The 24370-nt window shown below is 39.1% G+C and overlaps 1 protein-coding gene across 4 annotated transcripts; it reads right to left on the minus strand.

Moving 5' to 3' along the window:
- On the minus strand, positions 1-24364 carry rhbdl1 (rhomboid, veinlet-like 1 (Drosophila)). Of its 4 annotated transcripts, XM_057322639.1 has the most exons (10): positions 24066-24364; positions 21528-21639; positions 19267-19528; positions 10590-10748; positions 9081-9305; positions 8812-8960; positions 8229-8341; positions 4387-4487; positions 3538-3598; positions 1-2283 (listed from the first exon to the last, which is right to left on the minus strand). In XM_057322639.1, the coding sequence occupies exons 3-10, from the start codon at positions 19303-19305 to the stop codon at positions 2012-2014; spliced, it is 1119 nt and encodes a 372-aa protein (XP_057178622.1). In that variant the 5' UTR covers positions 19306-19528; positions 21528-21639; positions 24066-24364; the 3' UTR covers positions 1-2011. The 4 variants fall into 4 exon arrangements, with proteins under 4 accessions (XP_057178622.1, XP_057178623.1, XP_057178624.1 ...); XM_057322640.1 differs by lacking the exon at positions 19267-19528; XM_057322642.1 differs by lacking the exons at positions 21528-21639; positions 24066-24364 and adding an exon at positions 3031-3166 and having other exon boundaries at positions 2167-2283; positions 19267-19794.
- Positions 24365-24370: the final 6 nt, after the last annotated feature.

A 24370-nucleotide genomic window follows, 5' to 3' on the forward strand; every position in this document is an offset into this window, starting at 1 on the left:
GGCTTTGCATCATCGCGGCCCTCGGTTTAAGACAACCTTCACAAACGGTATGATCCCACAAGGACAACCACTCTGAAGAAATATAAATATAGACCTATGGCATAAAAAATACACAACATCAGAGATATCAACCAAACACACAGTCGTGCTTTTCAAAAATGAAAAGAAATCAACTAAACGCGATAAGACGGTAATCTTAACCTTCAGCAATTCCCTTGTATTAACCTTTTAGCAGGTTGGCAAATGATAATTTGGCAATACAGAATTGTGGGATTATTTGCTTTGTCTAAAAGTTGGAAAATAAATGTTCTCTGGCGTTTTGCAGTCTTATCAATAGGTGACGGTTTTATCGTAAAGTAAATATTCATATAAAATCCAGTCACAATCACTATCTGCTCCGCTGGCTACAAAATCTAGACGTCTGGGTTTGCCGAACCCTCAATGTTGGTCGTGACATTCTGTTTCTATGTCAAAAGCATCTTGTTGCTATTACCATAACAACCGTTTTCTGCACAGCAATGACTGAAGTAATAATTACTGTACAGCACAGACATATTGCCTGTAAATCTGTCTCTCCGTACTTTTAAACCCTTTCCCACATGTGTATATCAGAATAATTTGCAGAGGTCATGATAAATTATTCACTCTATTCAAAGACGGCTCACGCCATCTCGGATGGATCTTTATCTTTGCAGTGCATTTAAACTACACGGCTGTAGATGCTATTGTAAAATTTGCCCAAAATAAGATAGAAGATCCTTCGCACCTGGAGGATGCCTGCGGGTAGGGCTGTCACAATATCCGATTTCCACTACACCATTATCATGGCCAAAAGAATTCACAATGACATTCTCGTGATGAAATTATTAAAAATAGATGCTATGAGTCTAATTATTTTTTATTTTGTTTCTCTTTTTATGGCCACACTGGAGTGTAGGGAGGAAAAGAGAGTTTGTAACCATTGCGGCTCATAAGGCGTTTTTCACACAGGTGCATAAAAAAATGTCAACATGATCCTGTCGCTGGATTATTTATATGATCAGAATTAACCCAATATCCATCACGGTTATTGTGACACCCCAGCTCATTGAGTATTGGAACACAAATTGTGTTTATGTCCTCCCGGCAATAGCAAAATAAGGCAAAGAAATTGTTCCAAATCTAAGACCAAGATCATTTTAGATCCCGTAGTTTCAAGATTGTTTTAAACCTGAAAAGACGCTATTTATACGATCTGTAATAAAGCAACAACAAACACTAAGAGATGACATCAACCCCTCTTTCCCCTGCAAACACTTTGCTGTATCATCAAGCATAAAGCCCATTGCACATTGAGTCCGAAATTTGCCTCCGAAATTTCCGCACGTTAACAAATAAATACGACCTCACGTTGTGTCAATCACATTTACACACTGCCTCCGATATTTTCGTCCTTCATTAAAAAATTCGGACCGGGTTCGATTTTCTGCGTTTTCGCATCCGTTTCAAGCGTTTTGGGTGGCCTTTTACAACAATTCAGAGACACCGTACAAAAAACGAGAGACAAATACGAAAAAACGCATACGAAAATGTCGGACTGTATGTGCAAAGACCTTAAGGCTTTGTTTTTGTCAGACACATTCCTGGTTCAGATGACGCTGTTTTCTCTGTTAACAGGCTTGGATGAGGCGAATTATTCAGAAAGGCATCGTGAACAAGCCTCGGGCTGTATTCACACACAGAAAAGAAAACAAATTTGATGTATGCATTTGCGTGTGCATGTTTTCGTTGCAAGATATGCAGACGGTCCGTTAAAATGCGCTCGCCGAACCCTCGAGCTGCCGTTAAGTGTTCATTAAAAATACCACACCAGATATGTCCACTGTATGGAATGTGAATATGCTTTTCATTTCACAACGTTTCAAAATCCTCCCGTCCGTTTGTCCACTGCTGGTCGAGTGGAGTACAACCTGCATCAGACCGTTACCGAGAGTCTGGGGGCGTGGCTTTTCACAGCCACCGAGGCGTGTCATCAGGGAGGGGGCGGGATTTGTACCCCGAGCAGCTCGTAAGCGAAAATGTTCCAGAAGATGGCGAATAGGAGGAAGGTGATGAAGGAGAAGATGAGAACCCACCAGGAACACTGTTTATGCAGGGATTCCTCGTAGCTGCGCAGGATGAGCAGACCCATGCTGATTCCCACCACGGCACCCGACAGATGAGCCATGAAACTGGGCTGTGGCCCGGACGAGGGGAGGGGCGGCGAGAAGCGTAACCATACGGCGCGGCCCACTTCAGAACTCACTGCCGCACACGGACACACAGAAAACAGAGAAAGATAACGCATGTGTTCAGAACAGAATACAACTGTTTTATTCGTACTGTAGCTGCTATACGCAGTATGCATACTTGGCATGGTTTGCACATTTTCTTCATGTACAGAACCTGGATGACCAAATCCAGTTACATTACCAAAATGTTCAATAATATATATTTATTTAAATTGTATTAAAAAAAATACAATACAATACAATGGTCTGCTGTTTTCTGTGAAAATTTTAAGTCCAGACCTAGATCCATGGACACTCAAACGGCTGATATTATCCACAACGTACCGTGAGAGGGCGGAGTTTAGTGACTAATTACTGCATTTATAAAATTAAATGAGAGATACTTCGCTGAATTAATAAATGTATGTATACAGTAAACATTAATAAGAAGTAACGAATAAATAAATACATACTTAAACGCAAAGAAAAGGTGCATTTTGATGTTCACGACAGTTAATGATCACAGTGTCCTAGGCAACAATGCTTTTTTTCGTTTTGCGTTAGTATACTGTTTTGGTACGTGCTATACTTTGCCATAACAAAAAGAGAACATACTTTTAGTGCATAGTATAAGTATGCGTATTGAGACGCAGCATAGGTTTTTTATCATAGCCTATTGTTTAAAAGATAGGTAGTAATATATTGTGTAGTGTGCAGTATGCTCTTAATAGTGTATTTACATTTATGCATTTGGCAGACGCTTATATCCAAAGCGACTTACATTGCATACTTCATTTCTGACCATTTGCAATCCCCTGGGATCGAACCCATGACCTTGGCATTGCTAGTGCCATGCTCTAACCACTGAGCCACAGGAACACTAGTATTCTCTACATCTGAAATCGCCCACACACATCCTATATAAGATGCCAAAATTAGTATGCGAAATGAATAGTATGAAATGATCCTAATATTTAAAAAAACAATAGGCTGAGTTTTTTCAATACACTTTACATTTTTATAACATTTACATTTATGCATTTGGCAGATACTTTTATCCAAAGTGACTCACATTGCATTATGCTACACTTTAAATGGACACTTTTCTATCCCATGAAGTCACAGGAGCTGAGGAGCCACCAAATTCACAAATGTAATCAATTTAAAATAGCGAAACACTGAAGTGGGTGTCTCTTATCCAAGTGTTGAAGGCATCAAAAAATGTATTCCTTGTAGAAAAAATAAAAAACTTTTCTAATATATTTTAGTAAAACTGGTAGTTACTTACTGCAAACTAGCGCAAGAATCATCCGCAGCAACTTGTATGGACACTTCATACCTGCCCAGTTCTGAAACGCACACATACACACACATTCATTTACTCATTTTATACACTAAGGGGCGGTTTCCCGGACAGGTCTTAAATCTAGCCCCAGACTAACTGAAATGTTAGAGGCGTCTTAAATGAAAACAAGTTACACTGGCATATCTTAAACCTCTATCTTAAATGCACACCAGTAATGTTTTTTGTAAAGCATGTTTTTTAACACAACTCAAATATCTTAATTTAACTAAGGCCTAGTCCTGCTTTACGATAATCCTTGTTCGGGAAACTGCCCCTATGTGTTCAAATATATTGGATATACAGATATACACAGACAATGTTAATAAACCTAATAAAAATCTCCCTAGTCTCACATTAACAAACAAAATCTTCTGCATAATCTTTAAAAGCAGTGAGTATTTTAATCAAGTGCATAGCTGTAAATAAAATGTTCACTTGTTTTACAAACTGAGAGATGAGACTAAAATGTATTCTTGTGGATATCAACAGCATGCTGCCGAGGGAGCTTCAGCTGTGTTTAATTTCACTCACACAAATTAAAAAGCACTTATACTCCCATAATAACATCTGTACAGCAAACATTTAAACTTATCCATCAGTGCACGGCAGACGATAAAAGACTTTACAGCTCTCTCAGGTCTGTTTTCATCTGTGCGTGCCAACGATTACAGGCTCTTTAATCCTCAGGGTAGCTGCGATATGAAGCATCTGTCAGGCATCTAAATCTCTGCCTGCTCTCTCCTCTCATTCATTCTGACTGAAGTCTCCATGGCAGCGGTTAGTGTTGGTTACCATGACAACGTTAGCGAGATGTGCCGAGCAGAGAGCGTAGACCCCTCCGGACCCGCCCACCACCGGAGCCCGCATATCCGTGATGGACACTGTCAATGACCCTGAGTAAACAAAGAGAAACACTCGGTTTAGTGTGATTCATGTTTCACACATTTGCATCATGAATCATTGAAATGTATGAATGTAATAAAGTAAATAAATGGATACTATGTGATCACAGGAGACTCCTGCGCTTGTGTTCCCATCGACTCACCACTTCCAATTTACAAAAGTGCAATAACCCCAGAGGAAAATGTTGCTGCGCTTTCATAGCTCAGTAGGTTCTCATTTAAGTATCAAATTAGTTTCAGATGATTCTCCTAAAACTGCTCAAGAGAACTATAAAAATATTCTGGATTTGGGTCAATTTGATGAGAAATGTTTGAGTTCATATTGAGATCTTCAATAATATTGACCTTTGATTGTAGACTTGACAAATCTGAGCTCAGTTTGACACATTGTTGACATCTACTCTGAAACTCTCTTTTTCTCAGGAGAAATATCTGAGACGCAGATGAGACTGAAACAAATTTGCTCTCGATTTAATATTAATGACGTCTAAGAGAAACAATGGAGATAAAAAAAAGGTGATTTTTCTTTCATATGGGAAAACATCACTTGAACGTCACTTGAACAACACGTCTCCTGAGCTGTGAAAGAGAGCAATAACATTTTTGTAAAACTTACTTGACTAAATAAATAATGCACACACACCAAAATTGCACAACATATACCATAAATCTAATTTTGCCTTCCTTTGAATGCAAACATATGTGGCAAATACAGGAGAAAGTGCACAAGATAATGAAATATTGACATACGCACTCTCTCTGTGTGTGTGAGACAGATCATATGTGTCCAGTACACTGAACACTGCCGTCCTCAGCACTCTTCCTCTCTTTCACCTCTGATTTTGGCTTCGTTTTATTATTTTATGTCCTTCTTTCTTTTTCCCCTCACTCCTTTCGTTTTTGTGAAAAGATCAATATACAGGCGAGCGAAAGAATCTCATGGCCACATCTAATAATTCCTTGCACTCTTGTATGAATAAACCTGTGTAATTAATGGCTACAATGAGTAACCGCGTGTAAAAAATGCGTACACCTCTCAGAATATTTTGTATATACTAATGTCTGCATGAATATTCCAGCAACAAACACCTCACAAACTAAATTCCTTATTCCTCTGACGCTCCGCGCGTTCTATTTGAAGTTCTGGCACTCTCAAATTCCTTCATCCTGTAATTCCCTTCACACTTCTTCAATACTGACGATTTCTTTACAGTGTCAAAACATTCATGCTACTAAAAAATCTGTATTACAGAAGCAAATCTTAACTTGATTTGGGATTCCTATCCTATCTTACAAAATTGTACCTTTAGTTAGGAAATCTTAAATTGCACCATCAAGCTCGGCAATCCACTTTCAGGTCTGTTTTAAACTATTTTGAAGTGAGGACAGCTGTGGGGTCATCCTAAAGTTAAGACCGTTTATTTTTCAAGTTAAGACGCTTCTGTAATACCCCTTTCCTATATGTAGTTAAGATAAGATTATGCACTTCTATGATGTACTGTTCTGTATAGCTTTTGTCCCAAATGAGGTCCTATCTGAAATTAACATTGTTATCAAACAGATAGGATAAGATTTTCAAGTTATGATCTTTCTGTAATACGCCCCCTGGACCACAAAACCAGTCATAAGTCGCACAGGTGTATTTGAAGAGTTTGGCTCCAAAATAAGATAACTCCGTTTTAAATTTTATTGTGCATTCCAATTAATATCAATCAAACTGCAGTTGGTTTGTTTTGATTTAAACCATAATAACTAAAAAAATACAGCTAACTAACACAATGAAACAACAATAAAAACATGATAACATAATAAAAAATTGATTTAAAAAAAAAACAGAGTTATCTCATTTTGGAACCAAACTCTTCATTTGTAGCAATAGCCAACAATACATCGCAAGGGTTAACATTTTTCTTTTATGCCAATAATCATTAGGATATTAAGTAAAGATCATGTTCGGAAAATATTCAGTAAATTTCCTACCGTAAATATATCAAAACTTTATATTTGTGAGTGGATGCAACAAAATCGCGAAAAATGGCCAGAAACACGCCTACAAACTTCGCTCACTGCTGCCCGCTCTTTGGGAATTACCCACTCAAGTTTGGTATCTATGTAAAGCTTAAAATTTCAGCTTTCTGGTTCATATACTCTCCACAACGTCATTACAGCGGTAAGCCAATAGAGAGCGTTAAAACAACCCTGTTTCTTCTTAGCAACGGCCTGCTACAGTGCCTCTGATCGACAACTTTAAAGGCAATTTTTGTCATAGATCACGTAGAGAGAAGAACCCAAGCGCAGGCAGCAGCGGTGAAGCGGTTAACAAGGATATATTTATTAAACAAAAGTACAAAACAAAACACCCACGATGGGGAAAACGAAACTAAGACTGGGTACAAAAACAAAGACTTCCCACAAGGGGGCAAAAACAATAGAGAACGCATAATATAACAACTTACACAAACTAAGACACAACTGATAACAAAGAACATCCAAGGGGCAAGGTAATCCAGAGGGTACGTATCATACGACAAGACACAAGGTTGAATGCAAACAGCCAAAACGACCGATCACAAGACAATAGACATGAGGGCTTTATAAAGGGGAGCAAATCAAGAGGGGACAGGTGTGGGGCATGAACTAATTAACAATCAAGAATAAAGAGACAAGAGGGCGGGAACAGAGGCGAGACCGGAGAGAGAATATGGAACGCAAAAAGGGTCAAAATGTCTCTCTCCACATTAAACAAGGGATCCTATCATGACTCTGCCACAAGATCAAGAAAGACATGATGAGGCAGAATCATGACAATTTTCTTAAAGGTGCAGTGAACTGGCCGTTGTTATTGTTTTATACTATTGTCTGATGTCTACTTATGACGTTCGTGTGGTTTTTACATTCGAAAACATCAAAATCAATAAGTAATAGGCTATTTTCTACCCTGGCTTTGAGGCCGGCTGGAGAAACGCTCGGGTTTTAAGGGTGGGCCGCATAGAAGACTTGGAAGTAAATGCCCACAGGTATGATTGGATAGCAGCTTGCATAGTTGACTTAGTTGGAGCCTTCTGTGAATTTGGTTAGACACGTAACGTTACGTAACGCCTCGAGTCAATAACAGTTGTTATTTCAGTAACAAGGGCGTTTTCAGGTCTGACTCTTACAGGATGTTCGCTTGAATACGATTCCATCTTATATAACAAAAGCTCGGTTTAAAATTGTGGTCCTAGTTCACTGCACCTTTAACATTTTGATTATTTGCATCCTCAGACTGCAGATTTTCAAATAGTTGTATCTCAGCCAAATATTGTCATATCCTAACAATCCATACATCAATGGAAAGCTTATATTTATATATCATAAAGCTTACATATCATAAAGTTGATATTTCATATGAAGTATAAATCTTAATAAAAAAAAGACCCTTCTGACTGCTTTTGTCCAGGTCTCACATATGAAACTTTCAATAGTATGTGTGTGTGTGTAAGAGAGAGAGAGGGAGAGGGAGAAAGAAAGAGATTGTGGAGGTTGGGGTGTGTGAATAATTCAGAGATTATTGATTTGGTCATTGGCCTCTGGTAACAAGTCCATCATAAATATGAGCACATTCACCTGGTGAACTTGTCACACTGCAAGGACAGCAAGACTTATGTCTTATGTGAACACACACATGCACACACACACATATGCACACGCACGCACACACACACATGTACACGCACACAAACACAAACTCACCAGCAACGACTCCTGCCATGTACAACAGACTGATTCTCAAGATCCCATGAACCATCTCTAGTGGAACTCCAATCATCAGCTGGAGAAGAGCATTAAAGCCCAACTGCTCTAACCTGCACACAAACACAGTTAGAACAACAACAACATAATTGTATGAGGCACCTGTACTGCTGAGTTAAGATATTCGTTCTCTCCTAAATTTTGACCAGAGGAACACTTTGAAATCCTCTTTAGCACTTTTATCTCTCAAATCTTGCTCAAAAGAAATCTTCACAAACACAGTAGAAGGTTTCAACACATGACCCAGTGGAACCCCAATTGAATGATATCTATCGAGTAATCAGCAATGACCACCAAACACATTCAGAGGTGTCCAATATTCAGATATTCAGGTTTTTAATGACCAAATGTTAACCTTCTGATCTTAAATAGTGTAGCATGCTGCTAGCATCGTCCGGATAATGGGTTTGATCCCTGTGGAGCACACATACTAATAAAACATACAGCATGAATACATTCTAAATATCTCTCTGTGATGACCAATAATCAATAACAGTGTATTTAAGCGTATGTGTTTTCTTACCCAACGTGCATGAACATATAGCTGAAGAACCTCCAGATCTGTGCCCGGTGCCCGGGGTGATACACCAGCGGGCTCTTCATGAAATCCGGCTGGTACGTTTGCAACACCCATTTATTTAACATCACGCCATAACACATGAACACGATGATCTGGAACACAAAACGATTGACTCACATCATTTCAGGTCAAGAACATAATTCAACGCATTCAAGGTAACCTTCTCTTATATGAAGGTAAGCTTGTTTCCATGGAAACAGTGGCAGGTGTACCTGTACAATAGTGATGATAGCCATGAACACGGGTGGAGGGCACAGTCTGTTCTGATGGAAGTACCATCGGCGGTCCGTCTCGCATGGCAGAATCTCATAAGCCACGTAGCGCACAAAGCGCTTGTACACACCCAGCCCCGTCTCGTCCAATAGGATCTCTCGCTGCAGCGTGCGACGCCCATTTGCGATGGCTCGGCGAAAACTACTTGAACGTTTACTGTTCAGCTGAGAGAGAGAAACAATAATTTGTTAATAGCAATATTTTAATATACCAATCTACTAATAACCTGGTTAAAATACTGCAATGAACACTATATAAATAACATAAAACATATTTAAATAACAATAACATAAACATTTATTACTGCCACTTTCAGATTACTCTTATGTATTTATGATCCCTCAACCCTTCTGTTTACCCCGCTTTCCTTCAGTCTCCCTCCCGTCCCAGATTCACATTTCACCAAAATCCTTTTAAATTCATTCAATCTCTGCCCCCCCTCTCTCTTTCTCTCTCTAAACATAATTTAAAATCATCATGTTTCTTAAAATCCAGGAACAGAAAGTGAAAAGCTTGTTTCTTGAGGAGATGAGGGTGTGATTACTATACGTGAGGGTCTGTATCTCTGTGCACCGCAGCCTCGTGTGTGCGTGTATTAAACGAGCCTGCGGCAAAATTGATTCAGCTGTCTGTGCCACAGCCAAAACACTTACACCTCCTCATTTCAAAAGAGAGAGAGATATCTCGAGATCTTAAGAAGAACATGGATGAATTTCTGTAGGTTCAGAAAGTTCAGAGAAACCAATAAATGAAGAAGCAATAATTGACAAATAATAAATGTGTGAATCATGATGATACACCTAAAATCTGGCTTACACAAGGTACCATCCTATAATAAACGAAAACCACACGTGATCTCTTCAATATTTACACTATTTCTCCTAAACACCAATGAGATTAAATAGAGAGCAAATGGAAACCTTTGCTTAAGTCTCGTCTGTGATAAAAGAGTCACAAATGTCTCTGTCATTAGAGTTTCAGAAGAGATGTCAACAATGTATCAAACTGAGTTCAGATTTGTCAAGTCTGCAATCAAAAGTCAATATTATTGAAGATCTCAATATGAACTAAAAAACACTTTCAAAAGGTTCTTTGATGCCATAGAAGAAGCTTTTGGTTCCATAAAGAACCTTTAACATCTGAAGAACCTTTCTGTTTCACAAGAAAGAGATGGTTCTTTAAAGAACCTTTGTTTGAATGGTTCTTTGTGGAACCAAAAGTGGTTCTTCTAGACATCGCTTTGAAGAAACTTTTAAGCACCTTTATTTGTAAGAGTGTCCAATCTACATTCATTTACACCTCCATACTCTTTTCAACAATAACACTCTCATTTGTTTATATTCGTATTTACTCCGAGGCAGTTTTAGGAGAAACATCTGAGACTAAGTTGGGACTTAAATAAAACACAACTAAGAACTTCATCAGTAACATTTGTGTGTGTGTCTCACCAGCTCGATGAGTTCCTGATAGCAGACATGTCCGTGTTCGTTGCTCTGGACCAGCGCGAGCAGCATCTCCAGTTTGCTGGGGTCCAACTGTAACTCATGATGCTCAGCTAGACTGGTGAAATTTTCCACAGCTATAAAACCAGTCTGCTCTGGGTCCAGCTGATCATCAACAAAAAGAAAAACTTTTTTCAATCTTCAAAAAGAAGATTGTGTTTACTTTTCAACATATACAGTAAACATTCAGGGGGGTTTCCTGGACAGCGATTAGATTAAGCCGGGACTAGGGCATAGTTAAATGAGAACATTTAAGTAGTTTTTACAAACAAGCATTACAAAAAAACATTACTTGTGTGCATTTTCAGACAAAACAATGGCACTAATGTATTTTAATATTTGAAAGTGCAAGCTCTTTACAGTTTAGACAGCTCTAACATTTATTTTAGTCTAAGACTAGTCTTAAACCCTGTTCAGGAAACCGCCCCTCAGTGCTATACGAGCATCACAGATTTGGTCATACTTGGGGTTAGTAAATTAAACAAATCTCAAACCCTAAATATTTAACTTTTATAACTTGTCTTGTTTGTGCTATGAACATGAACTGTGCAGTCTGTTGTGCTGTTATGATGAGACATAGTCACACTTCATTCAAATAGTTTTAAGCATGACGTTTATCACAAGTGAGTAATGTTAACTAATAAGAACACATTTAGCGCTCGTAAAAATGAAATGAACAGTTGTTCAGTGAGCAGATACAGACTTCGTGAGTGAAATGAGATTTTAGTCATTCTGCACAATTCCACATGCTGTGACAAAACTATTTCATATAACTGTGTGTAACTCCCAGCCTGAAGCACTTCCCGATGAGATCCAGGCATAAATGACACCCGGGAGCACATACGTCTATTTTTACTTTTTTACTCTTTGTTTAATTATTCCTATACGCTGTTTGCAAATTTCAATGGGTGGAGGAGAGAGAGAGAGAGAGAGAGAGAGCGAGAGAGAGAGAGCGAGAGAGAGAGAGAGAGAGAGAGAGAGAGAGAGAGAGAGACAGAAACCCTGCTGAGAAAAACAGCAGAAATCATCAAAGTAATTCTGTTGGATTTATAGGTTATAATGTGAAATATATTGGTGAAAATGGAAACTCTAATGGGTACTATAATGGTCTCTGTGGGTCTCGATTGGAAATGTGTTGGGTTCTATTGGTGGGATGTTCTCTGGCGAATGGGAAACTGAACACTATTAAATCCTACTGGAATAGACCCCAAAACACGCTAAATAAATAATTTTGTAAGGGATTTAATAGTAAACAGCTGATGGATGAGTAATGATATTTATGATGGAAACCATTCAAATTTATATTGTTTTTTCATCCGGAAAAAGGAAAGAAATGGAAAAACAAAGTGAAGGAAATAAGACTAACAATCGATCTGCTGACAGTACTGATGAAGAAATGTGAGCACAGGAGGAACGGGACAGAGAGAAGTGAATGAATGAGATGATGATGGAGTTTCAGTATGATCAGCGGTCATGTGTGAGATTCGGATGCAAGTGAAAGAATCAGTTAGTGAAGCGATTCAGCTGCCGTTACCATGGTTACAGATGTACAATGTGTCACCCCGAGAGAGTGACACTGCATCTACACTGCCAGTGAGCAATGCCACTGAAGTTTTGTCACTTTTTTTTCCTCATCTTCACATTACAACACATGCTCATGTTGACAGGGTGTGAATTGAAAAATTACCGTAGCACTACTACAGATATTGGACATACCACAGTGCTATCAGTCTTTGTCAGACACCTGGATTTATTGTGTGTGACGTCACCCAGGCGCCATTTTGGAGGTATCACTTCATTGAGCAGTGAACTGAAAGTATACGGAGCGGTACAGTAAAGACCAATTAAATCGTTGTCACGTTTTGTATGGGGAAGAACCCAAGTGCAGGCAGGTGATGAAGGGGTTAACACAAGACTTTATTACAAAACAAAACAAAACCCACGATGGGGCAAACACGACACGAATGTACTAACAGAAACAGAAAATAAATACTTCCCGCGATGGGGCATAAAAAAAAACTAGACCTCACCATAAACACACGACAAGACTAACTAACGACAGGTAATGAACATATAGTACCGATTTCAGGGTAGGTATTCCAACAAGGTATCAAGGTAAGACACGACTTACACTTGTGGATGGCACAAAACGATTCAGCACAAGACAGAGGGCACAAGGGCAATATATAGGGAGACTAACAAAGGATAATTAACAGGGGACAGGTGTCGGGGATGAAACACTGATGGAGAGCTAAACGAGGAACGAGAGGGCGGGAACAGAGACGCGACCGGAGAGAGCATGTGGAAAGCCAAGTGGGCCAAAATGCTTCTCTCCACATTAAACAGGGGATCCTGCCGTGATTATGCCACAAGATCAAGAAAGACATGACAAGATGAGGCAGAATCATGACAATCATCATACTGGAGAAACAAAAGCAAACCAAGTACATACGATTCCGAAATAATCTCACTAATATGACTTATACTTAAATATATGTACTGCCTTTGTCTACCATCGATTTACACACAATTGTAAGCAATATATGTTATGAGTCTCCAAAGTTACCAATAAACCTTACCCTATTTGTTCAACATTTTTCTGTAATTCAGTAATACTGATAAAAATTAAAAACCCATTTATGAAAATTCCAATTCCAAAATTCCATTCCATACTTTATTATTAAAGCATTATTAAAACTGGGCTAAAAATCTGTTTTAAAATGCATAACAGAATGTGTTATTACATGCTGTCCGTAATCTTTCTTCCAAGTGGGAAACCTAAAAACACTTTCCTAGTGGTGAAGCTTTCGGCTGTTTCTGTCGTGTGTCTTAGTGTTACAACATATTACACAACATGAACGTACCATTTTATCTCTGAAATGAAGCAAAACTGAATGAAGATAGAACATCTCGGCATTGATACCTTACAAATGGCGGCAATACCCATAATGCACTTTGATTCTGGCGAGTGTGACATCACCTGACAAAGCCCAATTACTGTATTCCCTAAAAAATCACGTAAATACCACGAAACATGATATTGTGCACAGAGAGGGCATCAGAAGGTTAATTATGGTACTTTGATGTATACCATGTGTCACGGTGTTGCGAGGAGAGAACCCAGATGCAGGCAGGTAGTAAGGGGTTAACAGAGATTTATTAAACAAGACAAAACAAAGGAAATACCCACGAGGGGGTGTCAGACACTAGGACGAACTTAAATACAAAACCAGAACAAAACACTACCCACGAGGGGGCAAAAACAGCTGGGCAAAAAAAACTAAAACTAAACTAGAAAACAACGACACAACGTCTTAAATACATAGAAAGGGAAAACAAGGGCAAGGCAAAGTACTCACATCAACACGACATAACATACGGGGTAAACAGTACACGCACAACAAACGTAATCCAACAGCACAAGACAAAGAAACATGAGGGCATTATATAGGGAGACAGACAAAGGATAATTAGCAAGGGGCAGGTGTGGGAGAATAAAACACTCAGGGAAAGTTAACGAGGAAATGAGATGGCGGGAACAGAGACGAGACACTGGAGAGAACGTATATTATTGTCAAAAGGACAATAATATGTTTCTCTCCACACATAACCAAAGGCTTTGTCATGACTCTGCTACAGGACCAAGAAAAACATGACTAAATGAAGCAGAGCCATGACACCATGGTATTTTGTGGTAGCCTAAAGAACTGGCAAAGAACCATGAGATTCCCAAATGTTTCATTCCAGGACCCACCAAACAAATGGAGATATGGGTAAAAATTAAATGACTTCTATTTGATTCTACATATCTGATCCAACCATAATACAGAGGTGAAGGAAACCTGTTGACCACCAGCACCATCACCTCCAGACAAACATTAAAGATGTTTTAAAACATCAGTCAGTCAGTAAAATGTCTAATTTCAGTCTGACGAGTTTCAGTTTTACTCGCTTAAGGTCTGATCATTGATTGTGCGTGAACAAAGCTGTTTCCCTCCGCCTGCCGCTCCGCTAAAGTGTGCTAAAAAGAGCCTCGCTGTTACCATGGTTTCCAAAAATACACACCATATGGCTTGAACCAGAAACATCAGTATTAATAAAGCAATGATTCGGCGATAGCAGAAAAATATGCTGGTTATGGTAAAAAAAAGTATGAGTTGTTTATACCTTACAAAAAGTACCATGATAAAAAAATGTTGAGTTTAGTTATATTACCCGCAATTACGGAGCTTTATATTTAGTGAAACCACACATTTACCATGGTTTTACTATAGTAGCCATAGTTTAACAATACAAAACTATGGTGACACAATGGTAATGGCAATCGATCTGTCAAAAACTTTTAAAAAAAAAGCATGGTTAATTTTCTTAAGGAATGGAGACTGACATGATAGTAATTCCAATGTATTCTTTACACTATGCAAATACAATAAAGGTAAATGTTCAGTACCATGGCATTACCACAGTACTTTTTGTACCAAATAATGTAAACATTATTGCCTATTCACAAATCAAATATTTCTCAAATATTTCTCGTTCATGACTAAATTAATTCTCAGTTATGGTTTGAGACAATTGTCAACATACAGTAAGACATTGGCTTTAGAATTCTTTTGGACAGATTTCTTTTTACGAATTTGATATAAAGTTAAAGAGAACGTGATTTTGTTCGCATGAAAATTTCTGACTTTATCGCCGATATTATCTTAGCTCCAGAGGAGACATATGTGAGATGACTGGAGTTTTCTCAGGAGTAATATCTAAGAAGCGAGAGACTTAAGCTCTCCATTTGTCTCTGTCTCCGTTCGCTCTCCTGCTGATATTTCTGCTCATGTTGTGTCATAGAGGAAGAATCTTACCAGACCGACTGCTGCTATTTTATGCAAATATCATGCTAAATATGGTGCAGCAACGCACGTATCAACTGCCCTCTTTCTCTCAGACCAGCTGGTGCCAAAATACACTGCTACACACGCGCACGCTAGATTTGTACACTTTCTTACGAAAGCATTGTTTGCCAGTGGCATGGGACAAGACACGTAGTAGGTCATACCATCAACCAAACAGCAGTTTGAGATTTTGTTTGACTTCCATTAATTCAGTTGATCACACAGAGCGCTGAGTGTGTGTGTGCTGTGCACGTGTGCATTCGAGACAGAAATAGTGTGAGCTCAGCACTGCTTCCTACAGCAGAAAATAAAAACACACACATCCACTGAAAGGTTAAGCGCCTTTTCACGAACACACACCACGCTCACACCATGCTGTCTGACTTCACACTGTACACGCAAAACCAGAAATGTGAAAGCATATGAAACACACCTACACCGTTCAGACACAAACACTCCTGAGCAGACACATTAAACAGCCTGTGTGAACTGATGACCTGTGTGTGTGTGTTCCCCTAAAGGCAAAGATCAATTCTGCCCCTCTGACTGAATCATTGCCTTTCCTATCCATCAATCAAACTAATCTATCAGCATCAGCATAGATCAGACAACACACACACACAGAAACCTTCCCATTGCTAGGTTTCTGGGGATCTATGTAGGCAAACAAGAAAAAAATCCCCCAAAAAACCTAAACACAAGGTTTTATGATATTCTGTCTAAACAAAAATAATTCTAATGGCTGAATAAAGTCACAGCACATCTCTCATTCCACAGCACTATGATTTATGTCCTCCTTCATGTCAATAGCACAAACAGTGCAAAATGAGTTCCACACCCTATTCTAATACGTGCAGAGAGAGGAGTGTGTTTAAATCACAGGGCTGAAACATAGTCTCAGCCTTCTTTAAGAAGCTTCACTAATAAGTCAAGATCACAGAAGTAATAGCACAGTATCAATAAAGTGCAGAATTAACCAAGCACAGCTAAGCTTCTCCTCCAAGAACAAAATGAATTAGCATATATCATGCATATGTATTACAAACAAGCCGCTGTTTGAATTTTGTTGAATTCTTGAGACGTGAGATCTCTGCAATGCCAGGAAATTATAATATTATATATTATATTAAAGATTAAATTAAACTCTATAATTAAAGACCTTTCAGGAGATTTTGATTTTGCCAAGAAAACTCAGCAAGAAGTTCTCAAGGTTAACGGCTTTTCTTCATTCCAGTGTGGAAATGAGCAAGTCATCAGTAAACGTGTCCCCGGACGGACTCTTTGTTCCAGCTTTTACAGTAAAGTTCTCACAGACTTCTTTCTGTTTGTGCGTCTGGATGGAAAGATTAATGCGTGCTGCCAGCTGACAGCTGCGAATGAGGGTATAAATAAATCCAAGAGAAAGTTCTTGCAGAAAGTGCTCGCAAATAGAAAGTCAAAATGATCAGTATTAATGTCACATTCTTTCATTTGAGGATTGGTTTAGACAGACTGATCACAGGTTGATGGATCTCTTGTATTGGTTTCTAAGAGTTCTTTCTTTTACTCGAGAAGTTGTTTTCTGTACCAAAATCATATTTAGGATTTGCAAGCCAACCCATATTTAGACAATCTTGCTTCTTTAAAACAGTAATGTGCTTGAATTAAACTGTCTATATTGCTAAAACATCAAGTTTAAATAAACTATCTCAAACAAATTTAATGAAATACTTAAAGGAGCCGTATGTAACATAGCAGTCCAAATTCAAAATATTGTCGAGGGTTTTTCCCGCCCCGCCTCCTCAGACTCCACACTCACAGGAGTTGCCAGACACTTACAGGAGTGTAATGGAAAGCATAAAATCTTACACTGTAAGTTTATCAGATAATTTATACATTTGCAGTGGTTTTGTTGTTTGCAAATATAACTCAATCAACAGCTCGTTTCAGAGGTTGGATCCTCCGGAGGTCGCATTTACAGGCCATATTACTGCCTCGTTTAAATAACTGTTATAAAATTGTATATTACTCCTCGTAAGTTGTAAAATAATATAGTAATTCTTTCTATATTTGCAATGATAGTACGCTACCGGAAAGGGTGGAATCTGCTATCTGACCAAGATCGTTTGTTAATATGCTGTGATAGTCGCCAACTGGCAACCGAGCTGTCGAAATACACTAGTGGGTGAATAGGGATGATAATGTATTTTTGTTCGCAGTGAAAAACGCAAGCCACGCCCACTCATTTTATCCTTTGAAATTCCTTTTCACTCGGAAATTTTTCAGAATACGGAAGTAAAAACTATCGCAACTTCCGGTTCACGGGGACTTTAAGTTTAGTCTGTTTATAGCATCGTGTTAGCTTTTTACTTCTGCTGATTGTATTTTGGCTTCAAAAGTAACAAATGTGGTGTTAATTTGTAAAGATTATCTTGATAAACAAAACGTGTAAACATCATAAACCTTTGTTAATAACTAATTGTTTTTGCAATCTTCCAAAAGTCTATGAGAAAAATGCATAGGCTTTCGGTCGAGGGAACAAGCGCGGCGCTTACTTCCGGGTTAGCCTACAAAATAAAAAAATACGTAATCTCTGAGGTACTGGATTGTCAGTGGATGGGGTCACACGGACCAAAACAATAACACACATTCCGGCACGAAACGCACATTTCAGAGTGGAATTCTGGCTATAGCATTGTTTTTTTGTCAAACCAATATATGAATTTAGCATGTTTCCTAAATGTCTACGAACATATTAAGGTATTGTTTTGATTTAATACAGTAAAATTATTACATCCAGCTCCTTTAAGAAGCCTGTGAAAAATATTTACAAAGTTGCTTGCATCAAAATGATCATTTTTGTTTTAATCTGTGAACTACTTACAAAATTTTTTACCAAATATCAAATAAAAATATTTTTTCTATTTGCATTTATTTGCAGAAAATGAAAACTGGAGAAACAGGTGAAATTAACAGAAAATATGCTTTGTATGTTTTCAGACCCTAAATACTTGATTTTTATCAGTTTTTATGTGTCTTATCATGCTGTCAGTCTTTCACATTGCTGTTGGATTACTTTATATCACTATTGAGGTTTGATTTTATTGAAATACAACACTGAACTGGAATAACCACAATACATCTAAAAATGATAATGAAAATTTGGAATGGTTCCGCGGCTGTATATTTAAGGGAAATATATAATATGTAATGTATCATATCATCACGTGTGAAACCTTGTATCTCCAAAAATACAGAAAATAACTTTGTTGACACATTGGTTAAATATTTGCAAAAGCAGACAGACAAACATGATGCTGACCAATATTAATGGTATATATAAATAAATAAAAATCATTCAATACAATCAACAGATTGAACGTTTCGGCCTGTCAGTGAGGATATGGTTATTAAAAATATAAAATATTACTTTTATATTTCTATAAAACAATATACAATATATCGTGGATAACAGTAAATCATCTTGAGCGATTAACAAATATTAGCATAAGCACCCAACCGGGTGTAGAACAGCATCAGTGCCAATGTCTAGCATAGTAGTATGTGAGTAACAGCCAGAGACTGACCATAAGGACCACACACACACAAACACACACTCACACGCACACACACTACCCATTCATTCAAACTGTCCATCTCATCCACATCCTTCCTTCGGTACGGGTCTCGAAACACATCTGCACACACATGCACACGGGAGGATGCAGTAACCATAGCAACCTGCTGCTGCTTACCTGCTCTTGTATGAGCTGAAACAGAGAGCTTCTATCCATATACCGGGCCCTGGTGCACACTCATCCACAAAAATAAGCACATACGGAAAAATCACACGCAGGGACACATACGCGCACCCACAAACATGCACATCCTTCGGTCCGTGCGGCACGCCTCCCCGGTGGGAGTGAGACCCCCTCACGCGCAGGCGAGTAACGTCCGGCAGTGTATCCGCAGGATGGCCACGGGCTGTGCCGTCAGGCCAGCTTCAGATGACCCGGGCTGAAAAAAAATCCAAGCAAGGCACCCTGAATCCACAACTATACCTTCATGGCACTTCAGACAGCCTTCTATCTCCACCTTTCACCCTGCAGCGATGATAACGTCTGTCTCCTTATCAATCTCTCCTTTTTTCCTCCAACCCCTGGACCTTTTTCCTCTCGCCCGTCTTGTTGTGGCCGTATCGTCTTTACCTATGTAAATCCCTCTCTCTCTCTCTCTCTCTCTCTCTCTCTCTCTCTCTCTCTCTCTCTCTCCCTCTCCCTCTCTCTCGCCCTCTTCCCTCTGTCCTCCACAAAGACTGTACTACCTGAATACCAATGAGGAAGGGGAGGGAGGTGGTGGTCTGCAGCCAATCAGAGCAGAGGGGCATGTCCAAAGGGCTGCAGCTCTCCGTCTACCCTGCAGGAGTCTTAAAATGAGACGCAACACACAAACGCACATTCACTGCAGTGCACACACACACACACACGCGAACACACAAACGGGGCACAGGCGCTCTTGGCTCGCCCAAATCTGACATTATTCACACACACAGCAGATACTACAAATCCTACGCACATTCCCGTGTCATTTGGCCCGGTCATTATCTTCGCGGACGCTTTAATGGTGGTAACAGGCTAATGGATAGAAAGAGAAATACACAACGTCTCCATGCCACGCACGCTGGTATTAATGGCCTAAGTGGCCAAAATATGTTCGTCACAACTGGTTTGCCAATAAAGCCTTTGACTTTTTTCTGGTTGCTTAAATGCTGTGACAAAAGTAGGATTGTGTACGGTGTAGACCTGATCTTATGTTCACCCCTCATGCGAGCACGCTGCTCTTCTTTCTTGAAATCTGGGTCATAATTGTAGTGCAGTTTGTTTGTGATTGACTTTATTGGGTAGCAGCTAAACTGGCAAACTGGATTCTCTCCTATTCTCCATTAAAACGGTGTCTCTTCCAATATCGCAAACAAGCGTGGAAAAAAATCTCAACAGATTTTAACCTAAGGCTAAACAGGCTTTGAGGATTTGTGTTTCAGACACGAGCATTCATTAGGATCTGCTCTAATTGTTGGTGATTTCATATAAAGTTCTCATGGAAAATAATATCACGCTTTCTAGGTTCTGTGGCCCAACACATCAAAATGATGGAAATATTGGAAATGGTTTGCAATATACATACTGGAATATGTAATGTAAGTTGCTTTGGATAAAAGCGTCTGCTAAATGCATAAATGTAAATGTAAACGAATTTACTGAATTATTTTAATACTTAATAAGGTCACGTATAGTCAGCATTTTAGCTAGTTTATCAATAAAAAAAATAAAACTGACTCGACAACTTCTGAAGAAGCCAAAGAATTTAAGGATGCGTTGTGTACCAAATTGTTCTACCTAGGGTTAGATATTTATTCAAATCCTATACCTTAAAGGTGCTGTGTGTAATTTTTTGGAGGATCTATTGATATAAATGCAATATAATATACATAACTATGTCTTCAGATGTGTATAAAGACATAATGAAGCGTTATGTTTTTATTAGCTTAGAATGAGCTATTTCTATCTTCATACACCTTGCATGGAAGTTTCTACAGTAGCCTTGGCCTAACAGTCAAACTGCTTTTCAGAGCACGTTTCATAAATACTTTATCTCCTAAAAAAACGAAAACTTGAAGACATCTTAGTGCTGTATCAGCCGCCGTAGTGCTTCGAAAGGGAGGGGTGGAGTGAGCGGTTGGTTGCAGTTCGCAACCTCACCACTAGATGCCACTAAATTTTATACACTGGACCTTTAAAACCATGCCTTATCAAACATCTTTCCACATTGGAGACTGACTCCGGTGTTTATAGGAATGCCCTGCAATTACAGGTGACGTTACATTTCAAATGGTGAAAAGACTTCAATGGTCATTTTCAATGTTCAATCACAACCATTTTTATAAATGTGCCTAATGGTTGTTTGAAAGATGGTGTGCGGCAAACCATTGAGATTTGCTAAATGATGTGCTGTTTACCTGCATGGCGGCACGTGGGTGTAACATCTACAGCATCTGCATTTTGTGTTTGGTCAGATTGATGACGCCAGGCGGACATCTCACACAGCTCTTGACTTGAACTCTACATGACCTAAAAAAGCAGAACAATCTGTTTTCCCTTGTAAACAAAATGAATTATTATAATTATTGTTCATGCAGTTATTTATTGTATTTTAGCCATTATATCTTGGATATGTGACACGGTACAGCTTTCACTTCTCTTCAGCACAAAATAGTGTCTGATATTAAAGGGTTGGGTTATTTATTTAGATTTTATGCATTAAACTAAATAAAGAAAAAAGAACCATGCACTAAAACTAATAGTTTTGAATACCATGCTAATCATGTTTTCGGTGGCCGTACAAGACTGAATCCCAGGAACCCTCTAGTGGTGGACACATATTCACATAAAGCATAATGCAAGACAGTGCTGCCCTCTACCGGTAAAACATCCATTCTACAATTTCCATATTTGTACGCATGAAATAATTATTACAGCGTTTAGGCTCTTGTTTAAAACTTATAGAATATTATAAAATATACTTTTATGTTTTTTATTTCTTTTTAATGGAATATTACAGAGGGAGTTACAGCCGATTTAAACAAACAACTTAGAAAAAAATAACTCAAGGTTGAGCTCCTGTGAGATTTGCGGTACAGCACTTATATCACACACAGATCAAATAATATATGACTGACTGAATGGCCTACCAGCACTTGTTCTCTGTCACTCACAATACAGATATATGGACGCGCGCGCCCATTACGTATTTAACTGGGAAGTGGGAACACACGTGCGCGCACCAATTATAACCGGAAGCGCACATAAAGGCAGTGCTAAGGTAAGCTGTGATGTAGGCCTTAGTAGGCTACTTATCTCGTGATTAGCTGCCTTCACTGAAATTTATAAAAATATAGCCTAGAAACTCACAATTTCAATTATGCTTAGAACGTGATGAAGAATTCTTCCATTGATATTTAATCAGTTAGCAGGCGGACTTAATTTAAAACTGCGGTAGAAGCAACACAAACCATTTAACATACATGACAGGAGCCAACAATATTAGAAGATAATCACAACACTCGTATTGCGAGAAAGTGTAGATTCAAAAAAGGAAAATATTTTATTATTTTGTTTAGCCTACAAGAAGAGCTAGTACTGTTATCGTTTTTCTAAGTGCAATAAATGTCTGTTTATTCTGCTGTTTAGATAGCATTTCTCCTCAAATGGTTAACACGGCATGCATCCATCATTAATTGAAGATATTATGACGATAGTATTGCGTAGATGACGAACAGTTATTGCCCCGTTATGCGCCCATTGTTCTGTGACTCCGGATTGAATACGCACATACAGTATTTTAAAGGTGCTGTTTTCAGCACTAGACACCTGCAGACACCTTGCACTACGTCACAGGGACGCATGCACACACACACACACGCACACACACACAGGCACGCACACACACAAGGGGTGTGTACATGAGTGTGTGAATGAAAATAATGAGCAATTTAGTTTGTGACTGTCTTCCTATTATCTAATAACATTCTGTTGCAATCCAAATAAGGACTACACCTGAATCCAACCCCCCTTTAAAAAAAGCTTTAATAATACACAAGTCTAGCATTCATAATAAAAACTGTATAAGGCAAAACAAGTTTGAAACTGAGCATAGTGTTATGCACGAGAGAAAAGTGCATTAGTGTCGCGCTCGACCACTTAACCACGAAGTTATATTGCAAACCATGTATGGTAGTTACATTTCTAATATCAAGTGTGCTATATAAATGTTGTGTGCTTGTGAAATAGGCTTTCATGGGGTGGAAACGGTAAAGCCTCAGAAGTGAAGAGATTCAAGATGGCGCGTTCCGACTCAAACACCATCAGCCCCGAAAATGTGAATAACAGAATGAGATCGGATGACTGCAATGAAACTATTCTGCACCCCGTCGGCAGTCCGATCAAAAGTGATTAACTGATAAATAAAGGGTACAGGGATGAGTTAAGATACACCGACGGGATACGCGTCTCCCTGCCAACGGAGATAACAAAAGAACGCTCGAGCGTTTAAAGCATCAGACCAGTTTGAGACCAGTTTGATCATGTGTCAATCCGATCCATAACGTGCATACCACCGAGAACCCATCGATACGTGTACCCAGACTACGGTACCGTTGGGTTTTGGTCGGTAAAGCTGGTCTTTGGGTCGCTGGCAACTTTCCTAATAGCCGAGCAATTCTCCCTGAACACCCAGCATAAGAGCAGCTGGTTTATATGCTATATCGTTGAAGTCTTATCGATATTAAGCACAAATAACACACCGACACGCCGTGAAATGTGTGAATATAATGCACGAGACGGGAGCCGCTTTTATTCGCGCACATTTAATTTATAGAAGGTTTAACAATAAATAATCGCAGTAACGTCACGCGGACTCGGTGGCCGGACTGTGTTAGTTCGTCAACTACATCGGCTTATTAAAAACGAAAACGACGATTTGCGTGAATCAAACCCACCGTGTCCTCTGGAAGGTTGATTGGGCTTTCAGGTGCATTCGGTGTTTCCCGGCTCGGTTTCGTGGGTTTGGGCGAATTTCACCTGAATTCCGCAAAATACATCACGGCTCTTGCCGGTTTGAACGGATTTTCGTGGAAAAAAAGTTGAAGGCTGGAAGAATCCACGCCGAAGCGACACACGCACGTGAAGCCCAAAGCCTCCCCTCTCAAACCGTGGCGTCAGGAGAATCGGTACCGAAGCAGGCTGCCTAAATTCGGCCGTATTTCGAGGAGGAAGAAACACAAACCAGCCCGCGCAGATTTCA

The sequence above is a fragment of the Triplophysa rosa genome, linkage group LG23 (assembly GCF_024868665.1).
Source record: "Triplophysa rosa linkage group LG23, Trosa_1v2, whole genome shotgun sequence".
NCBI lineage: Eukaryota > Metazoa > Chordata > Actinopteri > Cypriniformes > Nemacheilidae > Triplophysa > Triplophysa rosa.